General features: G+C 45.0%; 2 protein-coding genes across 6 annotated transcripts in view; one reads left to right on the top strand and one right to left on the bottom strand.

Moving 5' to 3' along the window:
* LOC308582584 (acylamino-acid-releasing enzyme-like) overlaps positions 1-4827 on the top strand; it is a 61083-nt gene extending 56256 nt beyond the window's left edge. Inside the window, exon 22 of one of the 2 annotated variants that reach the window (XM_081185853.1) lies at positions 4716-4827. In XM_081185853.1, coding sequence (XP_081041979.1) covers positions 4716-4744 — 29 coding nt within the window. In that variant the 3' untranslated portion in view covers positions 4745-4827. Of the gene's footprint in view, positions 1-457; positions 583-4715 lie in introns of those variants that run through there. The other variant, XM_081185858.1, reaches the window with a different exon arrangement.
* On the bottom strand, positions 3424-22040 carry MST1 (macrophage stimulating 1). Of its 4 annotated transcripts, none has more exons than XM_081185871.1 (18): positions 21607-22040; positions 20128-20260; positions 19417-19529; positions 18830-18944; positions 17867-18003; positions 15972-16092; positions 15143-15261; positions 13721-13883; positions 13443-13573; positions 12507-12609; positions 11533-11669; positions 10649-10684; positions 10353-10464; positions 9955-10032; positions 8615-8761; positions 6336-6478; positions 4834-4973; positions 3424-4444 (listed from the first exon to the last, which is right to left on the bottom strand). In XM_081185871.1, exons 1-18 carry the CDS (start codon positions 21656-21658, stop codon positions 4283-4285), a joined length of 2142 nt encoding a protein of 713 aa, XP_081041997.1. In that variant the 5' UTR covers positions 21659-22040; the 3' UTR covers positions 3424-4282. The 4 variants fall into 4 exon arrangements, with proteins under 4 accessions (XP_081041997.1, XP_081041998.1, XP_081041999.1 ...); XM_081185872.1 differs by having other exon boundaries at positions 13721-13880; positions 21607-22039; XM_081185873.1 differs by having other exon boundaries at positions 6372-6478; positions 21607-22032.
* Positions 22041-22278: the final 238 nt, after the last annotated feature.

The following is a 22278-nucleotide window of genomic DNA, read 5'->3' as shown; positions in this document are numbered from 1 at the left end:
TTTAAGAAAGTAGCTGCCCTGCGGAGTGGGTGGGGAGAGAAGGCTGGCTGTGACTGTGGCAAGGAGGGCAGGGGACTTTAACCATTAATCCTTCCTTTTCCCGATCAGAATCGCAGTGGCAGGATAGCACTGACTGGAACCAAGAGGGGCTTTCCCAGCATTGCAAATAGCAGCCATGATAGGAGCAGGACAATGCTGATTGAAAACATGAGAGCAAACAAAGTGTTACAGTCCTTTCTCCACTTCACACCCTACGCTTGACCAGGCTTGGGGCCCCTGAGCCAGCTCTTTTTACAAAATGCAACATCTAAGAATTATGAAGGCTTTGGTCTTGGAAGCATCCTGGCAGCTGCCTGCTTGAGCTTAGGATTCACCGACACCAGGATGACAGCCTGCACAGGGGAATATGATATTATAACTGTTATACACACTGAAGTAGCAAATATGCTTTTTCCAGCTTGTCCAGTTATAAACAAGGTCTCTGCCACATAAAAAAAAATGGAAAGAATCAGGAGGAAGAGCACTGTTCCAGCTGCCTTGACGTGGGCTTCTGTTTGAGGGCTCCTAAATTTGGATTCTTTACCTGTCATCTGGCAGACATGCCTACAGAGCGAGGTTACAACCAGGATGGAGCAAAGGAAAACTATAAGAAAGGGACAAATAGTATGACCAATTAGAAGCAAGCCTTCAAGAAAGCAGTCAAGCTTATTCTCTGTCTTCCCTTGTGTCATGTTTGCATTGTTGACTGTTGCATTGCTCATGAGAGAATTGCAATGCTCATTTTGAATTGCAATGAAGGACGCAAAAAACGTGATGACAAGAGAGCCCCCAAGAAACCAGGGCACCAGGCGCGATATCCTCAGCTTGCACCACAGGAAGAGGCAGTGTGTGCTGTTCACTATCTTGACGCAATAGAAGACACAGAGCCAGGCAATGACCCAGAGTCGGGAGAATAGGCCAAAGGCTAAAAAGTAGTAATATACGCCAAATATTACGCCTTCGCTGGTTTCAGGCTTTAACCCGTATCTAATTAAAAATGCAGTCAGAGTAAGTGTGAAGAAGATATTGCACGTACCCATGGATAGAATAAGTTGCTCCCTAGCCGCGAGGGTCTTGCATTTAGCCCATTCAATGACTATTACTGCAACTACAAAGCCATTGGAGACGAGCCCACCGAGGGCCAAGTCAATTAAAGCCACCAGAAAGGTAATGATCTGGGAAGAAGACATCTCTCCGGATCCTTTCAGACTGCTGTACAGGTGAGACTTTCAGCAACCAAAATTGTTGAGCTAAAGTGGAGAGTGTGAGTGAGTTAGCAGGGCTGCGGCATACTTTTAAATAGGCTGGGGACCATGCAAACGAACCATGTGCCGGACTATGTAAATGAATGGGATTTTCAGGCTGCTCCTTTCCTTACTGCTGCTATCTCACATAGTGGTGTTGATACACTATAGCAAAGGGCCTCCTGTCAAAGGTGTCTTGAGTGACGGTGGTACTCCTTTTGGGTGGTTTTGAGAATAAGAAAGTTAGTGGCCCAGACTCTACTACTCAGACAATAAATAGCAGTAGCTGGAAATTCTGCTGTTGGCACCTGGAAGAAACCACCTTGCCTTCAGACTCTCTTCAGCCCACACTTTTTATTGGTTCCACTTTAAAAGCAAGTTCTGTTTCCTTAACAGTAAGTTAGTTTGCGTCTCCAAACTAAAAGCCTTATGCAAGTCCTTTGTAGCTGGTCATTCCTTTCGTAGCTGCTCATTTCTCCACCCCCAATACACTATTTCTTCTTTAAAAACAGATGCGAGATTTTCAATACAAGATCAAAATCCAGCATGTGAGAATCAAAACAGCAGTTAGTTCAGAGATCCACCACCACTCATTTACTCATTGCACAAGATGCCTTTCTGCTGCTGCTTAAATCCACACCAGCACTACACCCATCCAAAGCTTATTTTATAATGAATGATTTTAGAATGTTGTACTATTTTATTGTTGTTAGCTGCCCTGAACCTGGCTTCGGCTGGGGAGGGTGGGATATAAATAGAAATAATTTATTATTATTATTATTATTATTATTATTATTATTATTATTATTAATAATAACAACGGAGTTTCTAATACTGTCAGATATCTTTTTTTATTTTGCAAAAAGACCTCATTGCCTGTGTCATTCAGATTAACATTTTTTACTGTGCTCAAGGTTGTTGCTGCCATGCCAAAGATCTGAACTTTTGAGGAGGTGGAAATCAGTGCTGTTCACAATCTTGATACTATGGAAGACACACAAAGCCAGGCAATTACCCAGAGAAGGCAGACATGTATATATATTTGAGTAAACAGACATGTGTACTGCCCAATCCTATTCATGCTTGGAATTTAATCCTAGTATATTCAATGGGCTTTTTCTAAGACAAGGGCAGATAAGATTGATCAGTTTACCAGTCAAATCATGATAGGGTTTTGTTTCTTTGGTGTATTAAAAAAGCACACAGATTTGCTTGTTGCTGTTTTCCAAAACAGGAAATGCAAAGATGCGTCTTTTATTTAGCACAGTGGTAACTGTAATCTGTTCTCCATCTCTGATGGTTCCTCATCCTCCTGGGGGAAAAGTGACAAAGGAGGTGCCACAGGGTTCTGTCCTGGGCCGATTATTGTTGTTCAACATCTTTATGAATGACTTGGAGAAAGGCATTGAGGTGGTGCTCATCAAATCTGCAGAATGACACCAAACTGGGAGGGGAAACTAAAAGACAGAATTTGGATTCAAAATGACCATAACGTATTGGAGAACTGAGTCCAAATTAATACAATGAATTTCAATAGGGACAAATGTAAAATGGGGTTGTGGGCTCAAGCCCCACATTGGAAAAAAGATTCCTGCATTGCAGGAGGTTGGACTAGATGACCCATGTAGTCCCTTCCAACTCTACAGTTCTATGAATATACAGTATGTGTAAATAACCATCTATCATAAAGACACCACAGTCTCCACTGTGCCTCATTAACAGAAGGAAACACAAACCCTGAGTAAGCGCCTGGAACCCTGGTAATCTCGCATCACTTGGAGATTAGGGTGGCATGCAACAATATGATTACTATACTATACTATACTATACTATACTATACTTAGAGCCTTTTTCCATTGGAAAAGTAAGTTACTTTGTGAGTTCCCAGGCACTGATAAGGTCAGCCATGCATTGAGCTTCAACAATGTTAGAGCATCATGCTTTGCATTAAGTATTGCCTGTACTCTGTTATTAATAGTTTCAGAGGAACTTTGAACTGTTTGTTCAACTTCGCCCTGTTTGTTGCCCTTCGGAGTCAGGACTTAAAAAGAGGATTTCATTAATGGTTAAAAAAAATTAGGTTACACAAAGCCTGAATAATGAAGCTTTCTTTCAGCCAATGAATTTTGACAAAAAGGAATGAATTATTACTATTAATTTATTACAAAGTTCTTTTTTAATGACATAATAATAATACCAACAATATGGAAACTTATTTTGTAACAAGAAAGACAGACAGATGGAAGTTCTTAGGAAACCCAGTGCCTTGCTTAGTGGGGGATGCAGTGACATGGAGCCTGCGGTGTGGCCTCAGCCTATATGACAGTCCCTGGGAAGGAGAGAGGGAACCTTCCTTCAAAGAGATGGGAAAGTGTGTAAAAGAGCTACTGCAATGGGGTTGCCGCTGGAGAGAGAATGACACCAATATTATTTGTTCAAACCTTCTGAAAGTGTGTGTTTCTGTATAGAAGGTACATAACCAATGTAGAAGCCTGACTCGAAATGATTTTTAAATTAAATACACCTGGGATAGCTCAGGTTGTAGAGCATGAGACTCTGAATCTCAGGGTTGTGTGTTTGAGCCCCACATTGGGCAAAAAGATTCCTGCTTTGCAGGGGTTGGACTAGATGACCCTTGTAGTCCCTTCTGACTCTACAATTCTGTGATACATGGGATTGTGCTGCATTCAAACAAATTACTACTGTATAGGTTTGGTGGTTCAACGTCTTTGTTCTATTGATATACCTGTGATTCCATGATGACAGCTATTCCTGTAGAAGGAGAAGAAAAGTGTGTCTGGGTTATGGCAGCATTTGTTTCAAAAGCATCGCCTGTGTGTTCCAAAAGGGCAGGCTCAGGACAATGTTCCCCCAAAGTTCACAGCCTGGCTTGGAAAATGTCCTCCCATTTGGCAACACTGATCCTTATTAAAGGACCTCAAGGATGGTGATTGTGGAGGAAGGAAGGCTTCATGATGAGTTGGTTCCAGCCACACAGCTCAGCTCAACTTCATTACTTTGTTGATCCAGTCAACATAAAGGGAGACACGGATGAAGGTGGCAGGCTTCTCTTTGTGAGCGCAAACGCGGTTGGGGGTGATCACACCTTCCAACACCCAGCAGTCATGAGTCAAGCAAGCCAAGGGGCCTCCGAAGTCACGCTGCAGGTGTGAAGCAGAGAACAAAAGACAAATTCAGTTCAAACAAAACATGGCTCAGTGCCTGTAGGGCAGAGCAACACCATCAAGGCACAAGAGGTGGTTTTTCTTCTTCCTAGAATTTGCTCAAGTATTTATGTCTCCCCTTTCCCTGTCATGAGTTCCTTTATTTGTGGATCCCCTCAGCCACTTCTTCCCTCAGAGGACTGTTTCCTGGTACTGATCTTAACCTTTCTAGCCTTTTCCCAACCCTGTCTTCCTTCCCTCTCTGCAGGTCCCTCCTTCTCTTGGGAATCTACATGAGAAGCAGGAGGAGGATATGTGTCTCACCTCACATATCAGGGCACTCAAAGCAGCTCAGTTCAGCCCCTCACATACCCTGCCTTGCTTACCTCACAGGCTCCCACAGGTACGTTCAAGGGTGCCGTGCACAATTCACTCTCCTTCACACGGCCTCGAAGAGCCACATTGCAGTCTTGGTTGCTCATGATTGGCAGCTTGGCCACATTGAGGACATTTTCATTACCAGTTCCTGCATGGGGAGCAGAATCAGAGGCTTAGGACCAACGGTTGGGGGTCGCCCTGAGAGTGAGGGCAGTACCCTCCCCAAAAAAACTTTGTTTATGGCTTGCAACCTGGGTGGGTGGGGCTCCTGTTAGTGAGAGCTAGTCTAGGAGTCTCTGAACTACTCCAAGTGAGAGATGGGGGCAGGCTCCCTGGATGCTTGAAGAGTCTCTCAGAACCACGCTATGGGATGCAGGTATATTATACAATACTTTTTGTTTCTATGCTTGGCAATAGTCTAATTTTAAGGTGTTAACCTAAGTTTAACTTTTGTATACAATGTTGACTTTTTGTACTTATTTATTTGATATTATGGTTGTTTCTAATAATATTCTTAGAACTGTTATCCTTATTGCTCATTTGATATGCTGTGAGCCACTCTGGGCAGTCTCCTGGAAAAGTGGCATACAAATCAACAAATGGTGGTGAGGATGAACTGGCTTAGGCAACCTCCTGTATAGCTGGACCATGTCATGAGGGGCACACACTGTGAGGCAGGGTCAGTGAGTGGGTCCAGCATGCATCAAAGCTTTTTATTCGATTGGGGAACATAAGCTCTGTAGCTGATGTGGCAGAAGGAAGGAAAGTGAGAATAGATGGAATTAGAGAGTAGCCACTAAAGAAGTTCCTGGCAAATTGGAAGGGTGAGTGGCTGCCAGACCATGATTCTGCTTAGAGAATTGAAATGTGTGGTGTGTGGGGTTGCCTTTCAGAAAAGTTCAGAAACTACAGTTGGCCCAATATAAGACTACAATATTTCTAACTGGGACTGAGTGATTCAGTCATATTACTCCAGAATTTTGTTAGCTGCGCTAGTTCTCAGTCCACTTTCAGTCCCAATTCAAAGTGCCAGTATTAACCTTCAAAGTGCTGAATGGCTTAGGACCAGGTCAGATCAAAGATGGCCTCCTTCCACATTTATATACCTGGACCTTGAATGTTCTTCAGTGGCCTTTCTTCAGGTGCCCCCACCAAGTGAAGCAAGATGGCAGACTGCCTGGGGGAGGGGACTCCACAATGGTAGCACTCGGTTGTGAAGTGCCCTTCTCAAAGAGACTCACCTGGTACCTTTGATATGATAAGTTAAGCACCAGATAAACACTTAAAACAAATTCCCAAATCTGAGGTTTTAGTGTCCTGAACCACTATTTATGTGCTGTATATTTTAATTATCTGCTTCTATTCTTATTTTAATATTGTTATGCTGCGCACTCTTGTTTCAATGATACAAAATAAAAGAGAAAAATAAAAAACAGAGTCACCCAGATAACAATCTTACTGAGTGGCCTTGTATAAACATAGTAAATAAATAAAAAAATCATCTACCCACCAATTGTTCCCCAATACCCTTTTTCTGAGACTGTACCTCTGGTGTCTCCCCATCCTGCAATCTCACATACGGTGTTCGCAGGCACAATGTAACGCTCAGGGGGAAGACAGATCAGTGCCACACGCTGATTCAGAATTGCTGGCCTTCAGGAAGGAAGAAAGAGGCTATAAAAAGACCAATATTCAAATAAGAGAGCCAAGATAATGTCACTATAAGTTGCTGGCTGTGCCAGCGTTATGCCTGTGGCCGACTGCTCATGCAACTGCATCGCTTACTGTACTTTTCCATGTATAAACTAGGTTTTCTTACTTTAAAATAAGGTTAAACATCTGGGGGCGTCTTCTACACGGATAGTGAATGTGCCCATTTTCTAAATTTGGGGTCCCCAAAAGTAGGGGGCATCTTATATATGGGGGCCTCTTATACATGGGAAAATACGGTGTGGCAATAGCTGCCACACATAACTATCAGCAGGGAGTAGATCCTGTAAGAGATGTCGTTGGGCTCCAGCTCCCATTAGCCACAGCTAGCATGACCAATGGTCAGGAATGCTGGGAACTACAGTCTGACCACTTCTGGAGGGCCATTCCTGGGTCAGGTCCATTCTGATTTAGGTTGGTTCAGTTTCTGAGTTAGGAGGATATTCAAAAGTTATCAGTAGAGGCAAAGTAGGGTTGGCTAGCCTTTCAAGAGAGGTGATGTAAGTAAGATTCCTACTACCGGCAAGGGCTGTTGATGACCAGTGAAGTCCCTTCTGTTGTGTTTCCATTATTGCATGGCATAAGAGCTTTGAGATATGGAGACAACCACACAACTCACTGAAATCCATTACAGGTGAGAATTACAATCCCATTTCCCTGGAACTCCCCAGGGAAGAGGAGTCTCAAAATTTGGCTTCCAGGAGGACATCACGGTTGCTAGGCCCAGGAAAGGGAGGTAGGTGCCTGTCAATCAGGCAGAGGAGAAACAACATCCTCAAAACCTAAAACTGATGCTGAATTTAGCCTTGTCTTGAATATCCTGTCCCACCTGTTAAACACTCCTGTTGAAATCCATCCATCCATCACATCACATTACTTTATCTTTCTCATCTGCCAACTCCCTCTTGCACATATCACTGCCCTCACAGACTGCTCCCCTGAAAGCTATAGTTCTCCACAGAATGAACCACAGGAGTAGAATTCTAGCTGAAGAACAGAAGATGGTGTCCCAACTTCCAAGGTGGTAGGAAGCACTCTACACTTGAGCCATCATTTAGTGTTATGCACCTAGGCCAAAAGGCAAGCCAAACAAAAATATATATTGGCGTCTACTATAATAATAATAGTGTGTGTGTATATATCTTTTGATGTAATAATAAAAAATTATCTGTTTTCTGTTAACCTAACACAAAAAGGAGCATAGGAAGCTGCCTTATACTGAACCAGACCTTTGGCCTATGTAGCTCAGTTCTGTCTGCTTCAACTGGCAATGGGGTTCCAGACTGGAGTCATCCCAGCCCTATAGGGAGATGCCTGGGATTGAACCATGCATGCAGAACAGATGGCCCATCACTAAGCTATGGACCTGCCCCGATTTAAAATAATGGTTAAATGCCAAGACCCCAAGATAAGAACAACTAGGCAGGCTGGTCCCCCGACCCCAGATTGGGCTGTGGAATTGCACTGGCAGGTATGGAACACCCTCAGTCTTCCATGCACTGCTCAGTCCCACCTCATTCTGCTAAATGTGTGCATTTATGGGGGGTGACGGTCACCATTCCCTTTCCAAGACTTGAAGGTTTCACAGCATCCAGTTGGACTATCCAATGTCAATGAGGGTGGTCTTCTCAAGAACCAATGTACACATATTCAAGAATGTGCAAGTGCAATGGGTAAATAGGATCCATCCACATCTTCAGACAGAGCTGGGGAACCTGAGGCCCTAGAACGATAGCCAGGCCTCTCTATCTGGCCTCAAAACTCTCTGCAGTTCACACACTCTCATTGGCCCTGCATCACACCACAGGTGTTTCTGCCTGCCTAGAATGTGTCATTGAATTTTGAGGGTGCCTCTTGCTTGTCTGGATAGATGTGTGTAGAAAGTAGATGGCTGTACAAAGATAGAATTTACATTTGTTGCTCTGCCCACTTTTGCCTCTGGAACTGTTTGCCATTGGCACATTGCCTGGAAAGGGATGCAGGCTGAAAAACATTCCCCACCCCTGTTTTAGGATACAAAACATGGAAACCACATCCATTCTGTAGTAGACACAGAGCCCATCTCCAAAAGGCACTCACCTCTCCAGTTTCAGCATCACCAGAAGAGACTCGGAGGGGCCACACACAATCTTGGAGATGGGAATGGCCTGTTTGTCAGGGTCGTTGGGACCAGGGTTCCTAAAGAGTGTCCCAAGCCAGACTTGATAACCAGACAAGTCAGCTTCACTGCCAATAAGAGGAACACAGTTATCATAGGGGTCCAAAGATTGCAATCCTAAGTGGCAGCTTCCCTACTTGAGCTCCTTTATAAGTGTGTTATGACTGCACAAAGGAGAGGGCTTCTTTGGTGTTAGCATCCCAACTCTGGAACATCCTCCTCAGATAGGCTTGACTGGCTTTGACATTACAGTCGTACTTTGGCTCCCGAACACCCTGGGAGTCGAACATTCTGGCTCCCGAATGACCAAGAACCAGAAGTGAGTGTTCTGGTTTTCAAACTTTTTTGGGAAGCCAAACGTCCGGTGCAGCTTCCACTATTGTTTCCGACACGCCTGAGCAATCAGGAACCAATCGGATGCCACACCTTAGTTTCCGAACTTTTCAGTAGTTGAATGGACTTGCGGAACGGATGCTCTTGTCTTTCCAGACATTTTACATTTGTTTATAGTTTACTTTTTGGTTTTAGCTGTTGCTAACAGAGGTCACAGCAAAAGCATATTAAGACAAGCCATACTTTTTTTACAGCTTCCTCCTTTGAAAGCGAACGTGAAATGGATTTACATTTCCTGAATGCAACTCTGGGACAGGAACTGAAGCTGCTGTTGACTGAGTGCTTTAACTGAGCTGTGCTAGCTCAGCTTCTGCAAACCACGTGCCCTTTGGATATTTTGGACTACAAGTTTCCTCAGCCCTAGCCAGCATGGCTGACTGGAGTTGTAGTTCAAATCATCAAGAGTTGGGGAAAGCTGAGCTAGGGTGTTTCTTTACCCATGGCATTCCCCCCCCCCACCTTTGCAGAGGCTATTTCCATCTAGGATAAATGACTGGCCAACAGTCAATGGTTTCAGCAAGGTGGCCCCTTAGCAATTTCCTGTGCAGTATCAGGAATTAGGCTCTGCCACAAAACAACAGTACAGTGGTACCTCGGGTTAAGAACTTAATTCATTCCGGAGGTCCATTCTTAACCTGAAACTGTTCTTAACCTGAGGTACCACTTTAATGGGGCCTCCCGCCACCGCCGCGTGATTTCTGTTCTCATCCTGAAACAAAGTTCTTAACTTGAGGTACTATTTCTGGGTTAGCGGAGTCTGTAACCTGAAGCGTCTGTAACCTGAGGTACCACTGTACTGCCTTTCCCAAGGGGCACCAGAAGGAGATAGCGCAGGAAACCTCAGAGGAAAGCCAGATAAAATGCTTACCAGGAAGAGAAGCACTGGCGTGTGCTAATGACCCACTGCTCATTCACCAATGATCCTCCACAGAAGTGGACTAATTCCCTGTAAGACATATAATACAAAAAACCCGATCAGCTTGCCAGCCTGTTGCTGAGAACTTTCCCTTTTGCAGTGCTTTCGTTGCTTGGAACACACAGTGAGAGCTGAGTAACGAAGACGAAGGATAAATGAAATGAGGCGGTATCACAGGGCTGAAATCTCCCCTTGAAGCCATTGGATTACTGAGGTGGCTCTTTTCCCATCAGCGCTTCCTGCTGGACAGATTCACTCTGATTTCTTCCCCATGGCAGAGGTGTCCAGACCATTGAAAACGTTTCATCTTCCTTATGGAACTCTACCACCAGCATTCGTATATTTCTCACCGATTGCGGATGCTGACCGTCCAAGGCGAATTCCCAGGTCGCCCGCCCACAATACGAGCCCGAAGCTGCACTCGTTCGTCCCTCCTGCCACATTGGTCAAAGACCACGTTATCTGCAACCAGGAATGTGAGAGCGAAGTCAGGCACAACGCTCTCAGTGGTGTGAAAAGCAAAACAAGAGACTTCAGCGTCCAAAGCTTGTTGGCAAAGTCGAGGTTCCCCAGCCCAGCTGCACTCCCTTCTCATCAGAACTGCCTCCTTCCCAACTGTCACAGGCATCAGGCACAGGAGACTTACCCGGGTTCAGCAAGTTGGACAGCTTATTGTCACCAGCTGAAAAGAGGAAACATAGGGCTGGTTTACATGTGCAAACACAACACTTGCTTTCTGTACACCATTTGATTACTATATACTTCAGGGCTGGTGAACCTGCAGGCCAAATCTATCCTGCCAAGTCTCTGCAGGTGGCTGCCAGCCCTCAGTAAAACTGGATGCCCCATCTCAACTCTATGCAAGAAAAGGGCAATTTTAATCTACTCATACTCAGGAACAGACCACACTCATCCCCATCACAGCACTGGGCTGAGAGAAGTAGTTAAATTTCTCCTTGCTGCTGTTTGTTGCAATGGGATGATTTGTCCAACACAGCACTAAGCTGTGGGAAGAGGTTTAATGCTGATCAACTCCATAATGGAGAAATTGTCCTGCTTCAATGCTAAACTGAGAAGAATGGTGTAACTCTCTCCTCTCAGCCCAGTGCTGTTAACAGGGTGATTTTAATCTCCAGCCACATGCAATCTTCTACCACATGTGATCATTTTTGCATGTTTTGGAATGCTGAAACAGAGCAACAGTGTGCTTTACACCTTTCCAGGCCCTCTTCAAAATAGGTGTAGGGGGTCAAGCTGGGGTTTAAAATATGAAATACAGAATGTGTGTGTCAAATGTTATTCCAATATCAAAATGCCCAAGGGGGTTGCTGTGTTGCACACAAACCTACAAACTAACCAATACAGAACAGGCAAGGTAAGCCAAAGGCTTCCCTCCATAGAGTGCACAAAACAGCTGGCAGGGGACGCAAGTTGCCCACTATTGGTAGAACTGCCTGGGAGTGACCAGGACAGGGGGGTCCTGTTCATCATGACATTGGCCTAACTCTCAAAATTGGCTCAGAGACTCACCACATGGCTTAATAGCACAGTAATCAAACTGAGTTTTCTGATCCATGGTGTAGCACCAGGGGCCATGGCTGTCATTGTCAGGGTTGCGGCAATAATTTTCTTCAAGATGCACAGTGGGGAACATGACAGGGAAGACCCTAGGAGAAAGAACGGGCAACCATCCCTTCAGCACATGAACACTTGACTGCCTCTTGTTCCCTAAATCCCCAAGGCCTATCTGGAAGAATTCCTTGTCATGCAACAGATACCCCACTTTCAGTTATTTGTTGTGGTTGATTCAGACATTTGGGAGCACCTGCATTGAGCAGGTATTTGCATTTCCCAGCATACAAATGACAATATTTATATTGTCGGGGTGTGTGCAATTTCCCCCCCACATCTAGTGATACCATCTCAAATGTAATTGTAGAAGCAACATAACATAATGTGCACTAGGCAGAAGGGGTTAATTTTTGTATATTTTCTTCTTTTCTTTAGAATAAAAGCCAAGCTAAGCCACTCATATGTGGAAGCACTGACTCAGGTAGTTATCCGCAATTTTTAAAGTGATAAACACTGGCAAGGCTACAACATCCCACTCCAATATCCCATTTTGTGGAGCTTCTCATTTTATTTTATTTTTCAAATTTAGTTCTTTGAGGGCTGTGTGCTCCTTTCTCCAGTGCTAGTACAGATTCCCTCCACAATAAGACAATCCCTCTTCCTCACTGTTGCTACACAGGGATGTGGTATGGTGCCGAGTGTACTGATTCTGTACCAATACAGTGCTGGCAGGTTCAGGTAACCTGAAACATTAAAAATGACAAAGACGTGCACTTTATTTTACTATTTTGGAGGTGTACAGGGCTTACAGGTTTTGGGAAAGGAATTGATGGCTAGGTCCCAAAATCGGGGGGGGGGGCAGGCTCTTTACCTTCAGAACTCATATGGATGAGGGCAGAAATTTTCATTAGGACAGACCATCACATACTCACTGTGGTTTGTGAGGTGACTGCTCTTTCCACTTCTGGCAAGTGATTCCCTTCCGGGTTTTACTAACGGTGCCTCGGTATTCGACTCCATTTCCATGGTAACAGTCTGTGAGGACAAATGACCCACCTGAGTGCCATTGCCTACAATATCATCTCTAACACAGCAAACCGTAAGGATATAAAAACAGCCTGGTGGATCAGGGCAATTATCCAGCTAGTCCAGCCTCCTGTTCTCACAGGGGGTGACCAGATGCCTGTGAGGAGCCAAGGAAGCCATCCCTGTTGTTGTTGCTGTTGAACCACCCTGAACAATTAATCAGCAAACCTGGCAACCTCACTGTTTACCTGCTAACTCTAGGTCATTTATGAACAAGATAAAAAGCACAGGTCTGGATACTGATCTTGGAGGGACACCACTTTCTCCATTGGAAGAACTTTCCCATAATTCCCACTCACTGCTTCCTGTTTCTGAACCAGTTATTGATCCACAAGAAGACCTCTAAAAAGGAGACTCAGCGTCACGGGCCCCGGTGCCGTTGCTTTGCGAAAGTCAATTGCAACTGAGAGTCAAGTGCCAGCTGGACCACTTCTATCTGTTTGCTTCTTGGCATTTCCAAAGAACTCAAAAAGGTTCATGAGGCAGGACTTAGCCTTACAGAGGCCATGTTGGTTTGACTTCAGCAAGACTTGCTCTTTTATATAGTTAAGTGATTCTATGCTTGGTAGCTGTAAACTTGGAAACCTGCATTGCAGCTCTGTCAAACCCTCCAATACCAAATCACATACAAAAGCTTTTTTATGGTGCTATAATATAATAATTATAATATTTTATATTATATTGGCACTACCCAGACTTGAATAGAAAGAGAAAAGAAAGAATCGCTGTTGAAAGGATCCCACTCGATCCCAGCTCATCATACCAGTCCATCCAGCTCTCACCTTCTGTCTGCACATCCTCAGCACAGCGTTTGATTTGCAAGCAAAAGGCTGTCCTCATGTTGGGGAGGCTAGTGAAACACCAAGGGGCCTCTGAGCCATCCGGATTCCGGCAATAATTCTCCTTAAGGCCCCTAGAGATTGCAAGACAGAATATCAGCAGCTTCCTCACCTGCCCACAGAAGCACCAAAAGACTCCTATCTGGGCTCAACTTGCACCTGGAACTTCTGGGAACTGGGCAAATTCAAGAATCCCTCCATGTTGCTGAATAAGGACCTACTTGCACTCATATTTCTCAGGCAGGAAATGGTGACGGTGAGGCATCTGAGAGTCCCAGCGTTGGCAGGGGATTCCTGTTGCAGTGATGTTCACTTTGCCTCGATAGTCTTCTCCTTTCATTCTGAAGCAGCTGGTTGTAGACGGGAGGTGTCGGCGCTTCTCTACTTCCAGGGGTGGAAAAAGGAAATCAAAGCCACAATTATTTCAAAAACCAATTTTACCACACCAATATAGTAGCATACATCATAAATAAGACAGAAAAAACATAGCTACAAAACTAATTATAAACACACTTCAAAGGTCTTGTGAGACAAAATTTCAAGTTACTCATTGGGGGGAGGGTTGCAGCTGAAGGTTCAAAACTGATATTTTATGTATGTGCTTACATTCTGGGTGTTTAATTAATGATGATCAGTTTCAGAATTGATTTTTAGACTTTCAAGACAGCATTTTACAGACTTCACAGCAAAATGCAGATTTGTGTGCATCACCAGTTTGGGGAGTGGAAGTTTTGGGGTCAGAGGTCGCGTGCATCAGGTAGATGCTGAGGTGAAGATAAATGGGAATTTTTCACCTTGGGCACCTGTGCATATTTAACCACCTATAGCTGAGTCCCTGCTAAGTGAATTTAGGATTGTTCAGTGTGAGTTTCTACGGACATTTGCACACTCCCCTTGAGAACAAACATATCATTGCCAAAGCTCATTGTCACTGGCTCTTGTGTGGACCTTGGGTTAAGGTGGGCCCAATCTTCTCTATCGAACTGAAAGGGAAAGAGGTGTCTGTTGCTAAATGGCTGCTCTGCCCTCTCCTCCCTTTTCATTCCATAAGAACATGTTGTACTCCCTGTCCACTCACATCAGCAGGTGAAACAAGCCCAAAATTTATTGGCTCTCAAATCACTAATAACAGTGGTGGGGACAATGCCACCTCAAAGGGTGAGCAGAAGAGGGAAACCCAGCAGGCAGGGGTCAACCTGCTGAATTTTTCTTAGGAACAGATTTCACTCAGTAGCATACCCTTCAAGACAATACTCTCCCTATTGTTGCTATCAGGTGAACCCTGAAATCAGGGGTGGAGGAAGAGGGGTGCGGTGGGAGCGGGTTGCCCTGGGTGTCACCACTGAGGGGGGTGACAAAATGCCAGGCGGCACTCACCGCTGGGCCTGCAGCGCGCCTGAGCCTCTCCTGGGAATGACGTGGTGGCTTGGGCGCCCGCAGGCTACACACTACCCCAAGCGGTCCACCTGCCGCCTCCCCCTCAGCTGTAGGACGGCTGAGTGGGAGGAGGCAGGCAGACTCCTTGGAGGCCCCACAGAGTGTCCTGCCCTGGCTGGCCCCGCTCCTGGATGCAGGGCACACGCATCACCCCAGGCGCCCAATCGGCTTGCTCCACCACTGCCTGAAATCTCAGGAGGACTTACTGCATTTCCGAATGTGGCAATATTCTCGCTCCTTAGTTGGATCTGTTGTGTAACACCAAGGACGCTCGGAACTGTCAGGATTACGGCAGTAATTGTCATCTAGGTCTTTATCGGGGTATCTTTAAGCAGCAGGAGAAAGAAGAAGGATGTGTGTGAAACCATGTGCACATTGTTTCTATTTTCACTTGCTCCTACAGCAAACCTTGATTTGCACCTCCTGCAGGAAGATAACAGGGCAGCTCCTGCTTCTGTCTCGGCCTGTCCTATTTGAATATGTCCCATCCGATATGCACACATTTCACTGGATGTCAGGACTGGATAGCCCCCACTCTGAACAAAGGAGAGATGCAAATAGCTTCTCCTTCTCAACAAGCACCACAGTGGCTGGTGTAGGCACCTTTTTCCATTGTTGGGGGGGGGCATGCCCACACCTTTTCCTCTGCTCTTTTAAATGTGGGAACCATTTTGTGCTATGCAGACACTCTACAAAGCAGCCATTTTGTGACCAAGAATATTTTCTCAAAATTCCAAATGCGCCCACTAGCCAATTTCTGTTAAGGGCAATAATAGCCTAGTAGTTCACTGTGAGGCACCAACGTAGCTTGGGGCAGATTCATAGCTGTCAACATTTCCCTTTTTTAAAGGGAAATTCCCTTATTCTGAATAGGATTCCTCGCAAGAAAAGGGAAAAGTTGACAGCTATGGGCAGATTCCCACGTCTGCCAAAAAACTCCATAATGAGGAGCTCCCCAGTCACTTTATGATGTGAAATGTCCCTACCCAAGGACTGGAACTTAGTACTTGTTTCCCAAGGACTGGAACTTAGTACTTGTTTGGCTGGTATGGGTGCCTGTGAGGATGCTGCAGGTCCCATCGTTGGCACTCTCTGCCAGACTCAGTGTGATCCACGAAGCCACGATAGTCCTCCCCGTTACATGACAGACATGCCACTGCAATTCAAAGACAGACAGAGAGAGTCACTGCAGAATGAAGCTGCTCAAGCCTCACCTGACACCTCAGCTGGAAAGGTGAGGAGAGGACACATTCTGTAAAAGTTACTGGCATGAGCAAACCCCATAAGACATGAGCAGATGAGCAAAACCTGAGCAAGCAAAGTTTGCCCCAGGGAGCTGGTTTGAGGTGTCCTGAAAGGGCAGTGAAATATACTCGGAGTCGCGTAGTGATTTCATGCTCTTTATTGCAGCTTGTAAACAGTGAATGAATTTCCACCCCAAACCTCAGGCCTTATATACATTATTTGCACAATGGGTCCCGTGTGATTGGCTGACTCTGCTTCCCTCCTGGAGCCTGATTGGGCTGCTCCTGCAGGCCAATTGGTGGTTGCATTCTAGGTTCCTACTGACCTAATAGGCTGATTAACTTCCTCCTGAGGCCTGATTGGGCTGGTCCTGCAGGCCAATCAGGTTGTTGTATTCTAGGATCCTACCTGCCTATTGTTCTAGGATCCAAGCTCAGTACATAACAGGCAGCGAAAGTGATTGGTAAGTTCTTTAATTTATTACAGCTGTATTTTTATTTTTCGTTTAGTTTCAGGAAAAGGGAAAAGCACTTGTGGGGTTTTCTGCCTCAAGTGCCACAATCAGTTGGCCACCCATGGCTCTTAGGCATGTTGACTTGATCTGTTGCTCCACCTTAGGCAGCAAAATGTCTTGGGCTAGCCTTGTCAGCAAGTACCGATACCAATGCAAGGCAATGTGAATGTACACATAGAAAGAGAAGACACCAAGCAACTTGAGCAGACGCCAAACAAGCAAGATCAGACGGAGACAAGAAATGAGACTCCTGAGACCTAAGCAGATATCAGACAACACAAGCAAAGCAAGCTGACAAGAGCCAGCATGCAGTGAGATGAGAGAGGACACCAGACTGGACGTAGGTTGATAACCATCAGCGCCATCTCATACAAATAAACACGCAGAGACACCAGGCAATGCCAGACATCAGACACAAGCAGGTCTCAGTATCATTGCACCATATTTAACCTTGATGCTTCTTGCATGTTGCTTCAAAATCTGCAGCAGATACCGTACAGCTAGCAAGGCTAAATTTCAAAGGGGGAATTCACGGTCATCTTCAGTTATAGACAATCAAATTAAAATAACTGGGTAGTGTCCAACTAAGGTTTATGCAGAACAGGCGCATTAAAATGAATGGACCTAGCTTAGTCATGATCATTGATTTCAGGAGGTCCACTTCTGAGTAAAATACAACCCATCGTTTGCACAATCACAGCAAGCTGGTGCTGGCCCAGAAAATATGTCCCCCTAATCCACAATATTGTGTTCCCACATGGCAATCATGGGGCTCAGCATAAAGGGGGAACAAAAGTCCAGACTAGCTGTTTTCATTACTGACTCTGAGGAATTCTACCTACTGCTGGGTGAGTGCTAGTCAGAGACAAGATATTGGGCTAGTTCATGGAATTAATTAAAAATGACGTTGGAAGAGGCATCACTTGATTTGAGAATTCAACTGGCTTCTTTCACCTGAAAGGCTACAATATTGGGTCTATTTTTCCAAAATTATTGGAGCATTGAACCTGGCAATACCAGTGCTTCAAATGACATTTTTGTCCTTGAGATGTTTGAAACTGAAACCTCAGTAGTGCAAATGCATATTTGCCAATAATTGTAACTTTGTGAATAATTATGTGAGATTAGTCAGTGGCTCAGCGAGTGAGGTTTCTCAAGCCAATCTACATACCATTTTCACATTTCTTGATGCCACAGCTTTGGTGCCGGGTTGTAGGGTCAGTTGTGTAGCACCAAGGGCCATGCTCATCATCATCAGGATTCCGGCAATAATTTTCTTCCAACCCATTATATCGTGATGGGGAAAACCTTATAGAACAGAGGCAGAACTGTCAGGCTCAGGCAAATGTTCCAAACCAAAAGGATCCTTTTAGCAATTAATCTAGAACTCTCTGCAAAAATCAACCCTCTGTTTTATTCAAACAGAAACTTCAATTTTGAAGCCACAATTAATTAAAACAAAAGTTAAAATACAGTTGAACAAGTAATTAAAATATGGTTTGCTCTGACAACAGTCCAGCAATCAGCACAGTCAATCCATTCACTTTCAAAGGCTTGTTTGAATATGAAGGTCTTAACAAACAACTCCCATCATCCCTGATCATCATGCTGGCTAGGACTGATGGGAGATGGAGTCCAACAACATATGGAGGGCCACAGGTTCCCTACTCCTGCTCCTGGTCCTGCAATGTTCAACAATGGACATTTCTTAACTCATCCAACACACACACAAGCACTGGGAAATAATAATAATAATAATAATAATAATAATAATAATAATAATAATAATAATAATTTTATACCCCACCCATCTGGCTGGGTTTCCCCAGCCACTCTGGCTGGCTCCCAGCAGAATAATAATAATAATAATAATAATAATAATAATAATAATAATAATGCGACAAAACATCAAACGTTAAAAACTTCCCTAAACAGGGCTGCCTTCAGATGTCTTCTAAAAGTCAGATAGTTGTTTATTTCCTTGACATCTGATGGGAGGGCGTTCCCACAGGGTCGGCGCCACTACCAAAGGGTACAGTGGGACCATGTTCTCACTATTTACACTGCACCTGTATTATGTTGTTGTTTTAGGGATTTATATTTCACACTTACTTCGTCCCTCATAAAGATTTACCTGTGGTCGTGCGGAGTCTTTTTGCCCCAATGTTGACAGGTTTTCCCCTTCTCAGTCACCGACTGGTTCCCTCTGTAGCTTGTCCCATTTCCCATGATGCAGCGCCTTATGTAACCTGTGGAAGGGAGAGATGATAAGTGATGGAGATACTCATAAAGCTCATGCACAAAGGCACAGGACATCTGAGCACAGCAGGGCAGTGTAACTGGACTTCTGTCCTTTGATAAATTCCAAGGTGGCATGACACAAGCGGATTAGCATAGAGCAAACGTTAGTTGCCCCCTCTTTTTCCCACAAAACAAGTGGGGGGTTCTTAATAGGTATTTTAACTCTCAGCCCCCACCCTGGCCTGCTCCTTGCTGCCCACGGTCATCTCCCTCTTGACCTGCTTAAGTGAGTGCTCTCACTTACAGCTCACCCAATCATTGAACAACTTTTATTCTCCAAATTGCAGCAGAGTCATTTCTCTGTCTTGAAATAAATACATCTCTTGACTGAGGGCCACTTCAGAACATACTTCCATTGCACATTTGTGATGATTCCTCACATTCCCTTTCCTTGCAAAGTTCAAGTCTGCGCCATCCTACCTTTTTTCTGGTAGAGGTCATAGTGGACATTCCTCTGCAACTGAGTGTGGGGTGTATTCTGGGTGAAATTCAGCAGCTGGCATCGATTACTGTGCAAGTTGTAGTGGAAGGCTCTGGAGGAGCAACCGCAGAATAGTCATTGGCCCAGAAAAGCAATCAGAGTATCCCATGTCCTATTTTGGCATTTGCTTCCATATACAACAGATTCCCAGTTACCCTAGCTTCTGCTTTCCATTGTTATTTGAATTCTATCTGGGCCGCCTCCTCACACCTCTGCTAATAATAAGCATAAAAGTCTTACTGTGTTCATAAATTATTTCGGCAGTCCTGACAGCAACTATGTATGGTAAGTCAATATTATTCCTATATTCCAGCTGTGAAGGTAGAGATGCTGAAGCTGAGATAGCAGCTTCCTGTAGGCCACCAAGGCTAGATAAACCAAAGACCTAGATTTTAATTTTGTTACATTTCTATCCTGCCTCCCCACCCCGACCACCACGGAACCTAAAGCAGTCTACCTGTGATTCTCAAGTGGCCTCCCCATGCAGGCACTGACCACCAGACCCAGACCTGCTTAGCTTTAGCAAGGTGATGGCCTTGTGTGCCTTCAGACCATCTCCTGGGACCAAAGGCAGGTTCTTCTGTTCATCCCGGTATGATTCTGTAGCTCCTGTGCCCTTGTGCACCCAGTGTTCTGGCTTTGCCGCTTACCTGCAGTCAAGCCACAAGACACAACCCCGTGCACACTCTTCTAAGGCCTTCGGCTGCTCCGCCCTCTGGTAGGACAAATGGACTAGCTTAGTCGCTTTTAGTTTCTGGAAGTCATTCAGAGGAGAATGCTGGCCTGGAAAGACATTTTTAAAATGCACATTGCTCTGGCCCCTTGAAAAGAACCGAGAATCCAACCAGCTTCAGAAGATGCAGGGCACAATCCAGAGAAACAAGCAGGGCTCCTAACACTTAAGATGTGATCTTCTAGCAGTTTGTGAAGCCAAGGAGTAAGGGACAGTTTTGGAGCTGGGGATGGAGAAATCTGTCAGTTTTGGTTTCTTTCCATTTCTCATTTTCCCCCAGTCTTAAATTCTGTTCTCCTCATTTACACATTGCTTTGCAAATTTTTTTTAAAAAGAAAAATCATCTGCAAATTTCTCATAATATACACAGTTTTGGAAAGCAATTTCTTCTGATGTAATATTGATGTTATTTTTCATTAATATGTGGGGGGTTTTGCACATTTTAGTTGAGTACAGTTTTTTTGCATGCATTAGCTATAGAACTGCATTGCCAAATTCAGACCCACTGAATGTTGGTGATGAATCTGTCAAAGGCTCTTGAGCCCCGCCAAGGGAGAGAGGGAGGCAGAGACACTACCTAGAAGTCGGGCCAGATTCAACTCAGTTGTTGCTCTAGCCGGAACCAGTGCAACAAGTCCCACCAGCACTATGGGGCTGTTCCCCTCTCTCCATGTGCCTCCACGCCCCCCCCCCCAAATCAGCTCTAGGAGGTGAGGGAGTCTGGAGAAGCCCCAAAGCAGGGCATGGAGGAAGGAGAGGAGAGATTGTTCTATCTAGCAAACAGAAATACCTGCACAGATGAAACAACCACCTTAGCACAATTTTGAGTTCCACCCATTGTGTTTGCTCTTAGCAATTGCTTCTTGCTTGCTTATCTAGAGCTCTGAGGGGACATGAGAGATTGGGATAGCAAGAGTTGGGAGGAAGACAAGCCAGTTCTCTTCCTCACTCTGCTCAGATTGTGTGCTTCAACAGGACTAGAGGCTCTTCCAGACAGCCTGCTTTTTGAACATCCATTCCAATTCACATGCACAAAGCTTACACTGTGGTTAATGTTTACTGCGCATTTGTTTTTGATTTGCTCATGGGGAATTATACAACCACACGCGCAGAATTCACCATTTGCTTGCAGTGTTTATAAGTCTTCCTGTTAATCAAGTGTTTGTTCCACACTTTTCAGCCTGTTTTCTCATCACTTTCCAAACCACAAGGGATTTGTCACACTAGAGCACTTTAATCCACTGTAACCATGCAAACCTAAATTTCCAGTATAGAACTGAATCCGTCCCATAAAATACTGACAGTTCGGAGGTGGCCCAGAGTGGAAGCCCCTCACCAGGAATTCTTACCCACCTCTAGTCAGCATATACTCAGAAATGGGAGAGAAGTTTCTTACCTGTGCTGAAGGTACAGCTCAACAGAAGGACCAGAGCACCCACGGCCTGCATGATTCCCACCGGCAGCACCAGCCTTCCCAGCTTGGCTAAATGGATCTGCCAGCTGGGCTGTGCACACAGGACTATCCCAGCAGGAAGCAAAGGCACAGAGCCCCCCTGCCCCACTAGCCAAATATTTACCCAGAGCTCACGTGTCAGGAATAATTCTGGAGGAGGGAGAGGTTTAGAGGGCCTGGGGTACAGTTGCTCATGGGAGACTTATCTGAGTGGACCTCCTTAAGTACCTCTCCACTCTTTCTTTCCCAGCTCCTTCAACCAGTGGGGTGGCCCCTTCCCCAGGTCCCAGCTGACACAAAACACTCAGAATATTTTGTTTTTAAAAAATCAGTATGATGCAATGTCAAGTTAGGAAATTGCTCCCACCCAGTCCGAGCTGGCCCTGACTCAGGAGCCTTCCCCTTCCTGTAAGTGGCCTGATGGGTGCTACGCCCCACATTCTCAGAAACCTTCCCCAGTGAACAAGCCCCAACGGAGGAAAAAGCTAAAAAAAGGAAAGAAAGAAAGAAAGAAGAAACAGCCAGCACAGAGTGAAGAGCAAGAGCCTATGGAGACTGTTTGCAGGGTTATAACTGGAACTTCAAGCCGAGGGCAGCCACATCCACAAAGGGATA

This window comes from Podarcis bocagei (genome assembly GCF_964188305.1).
Source record: "Podarcis bocagei genome assembly, chromosome: 2".
NCBI classification, from domain to species: domain Eukaryota; kingdom Metazoa; phylum Chordata; class Lepidosauria; order Squamata; family Lacertidae; genus Podarcis; species Podarcis bocagei.
This window is presented reverse-complemented; position numbering and strand designations above follow the sequence as displayed.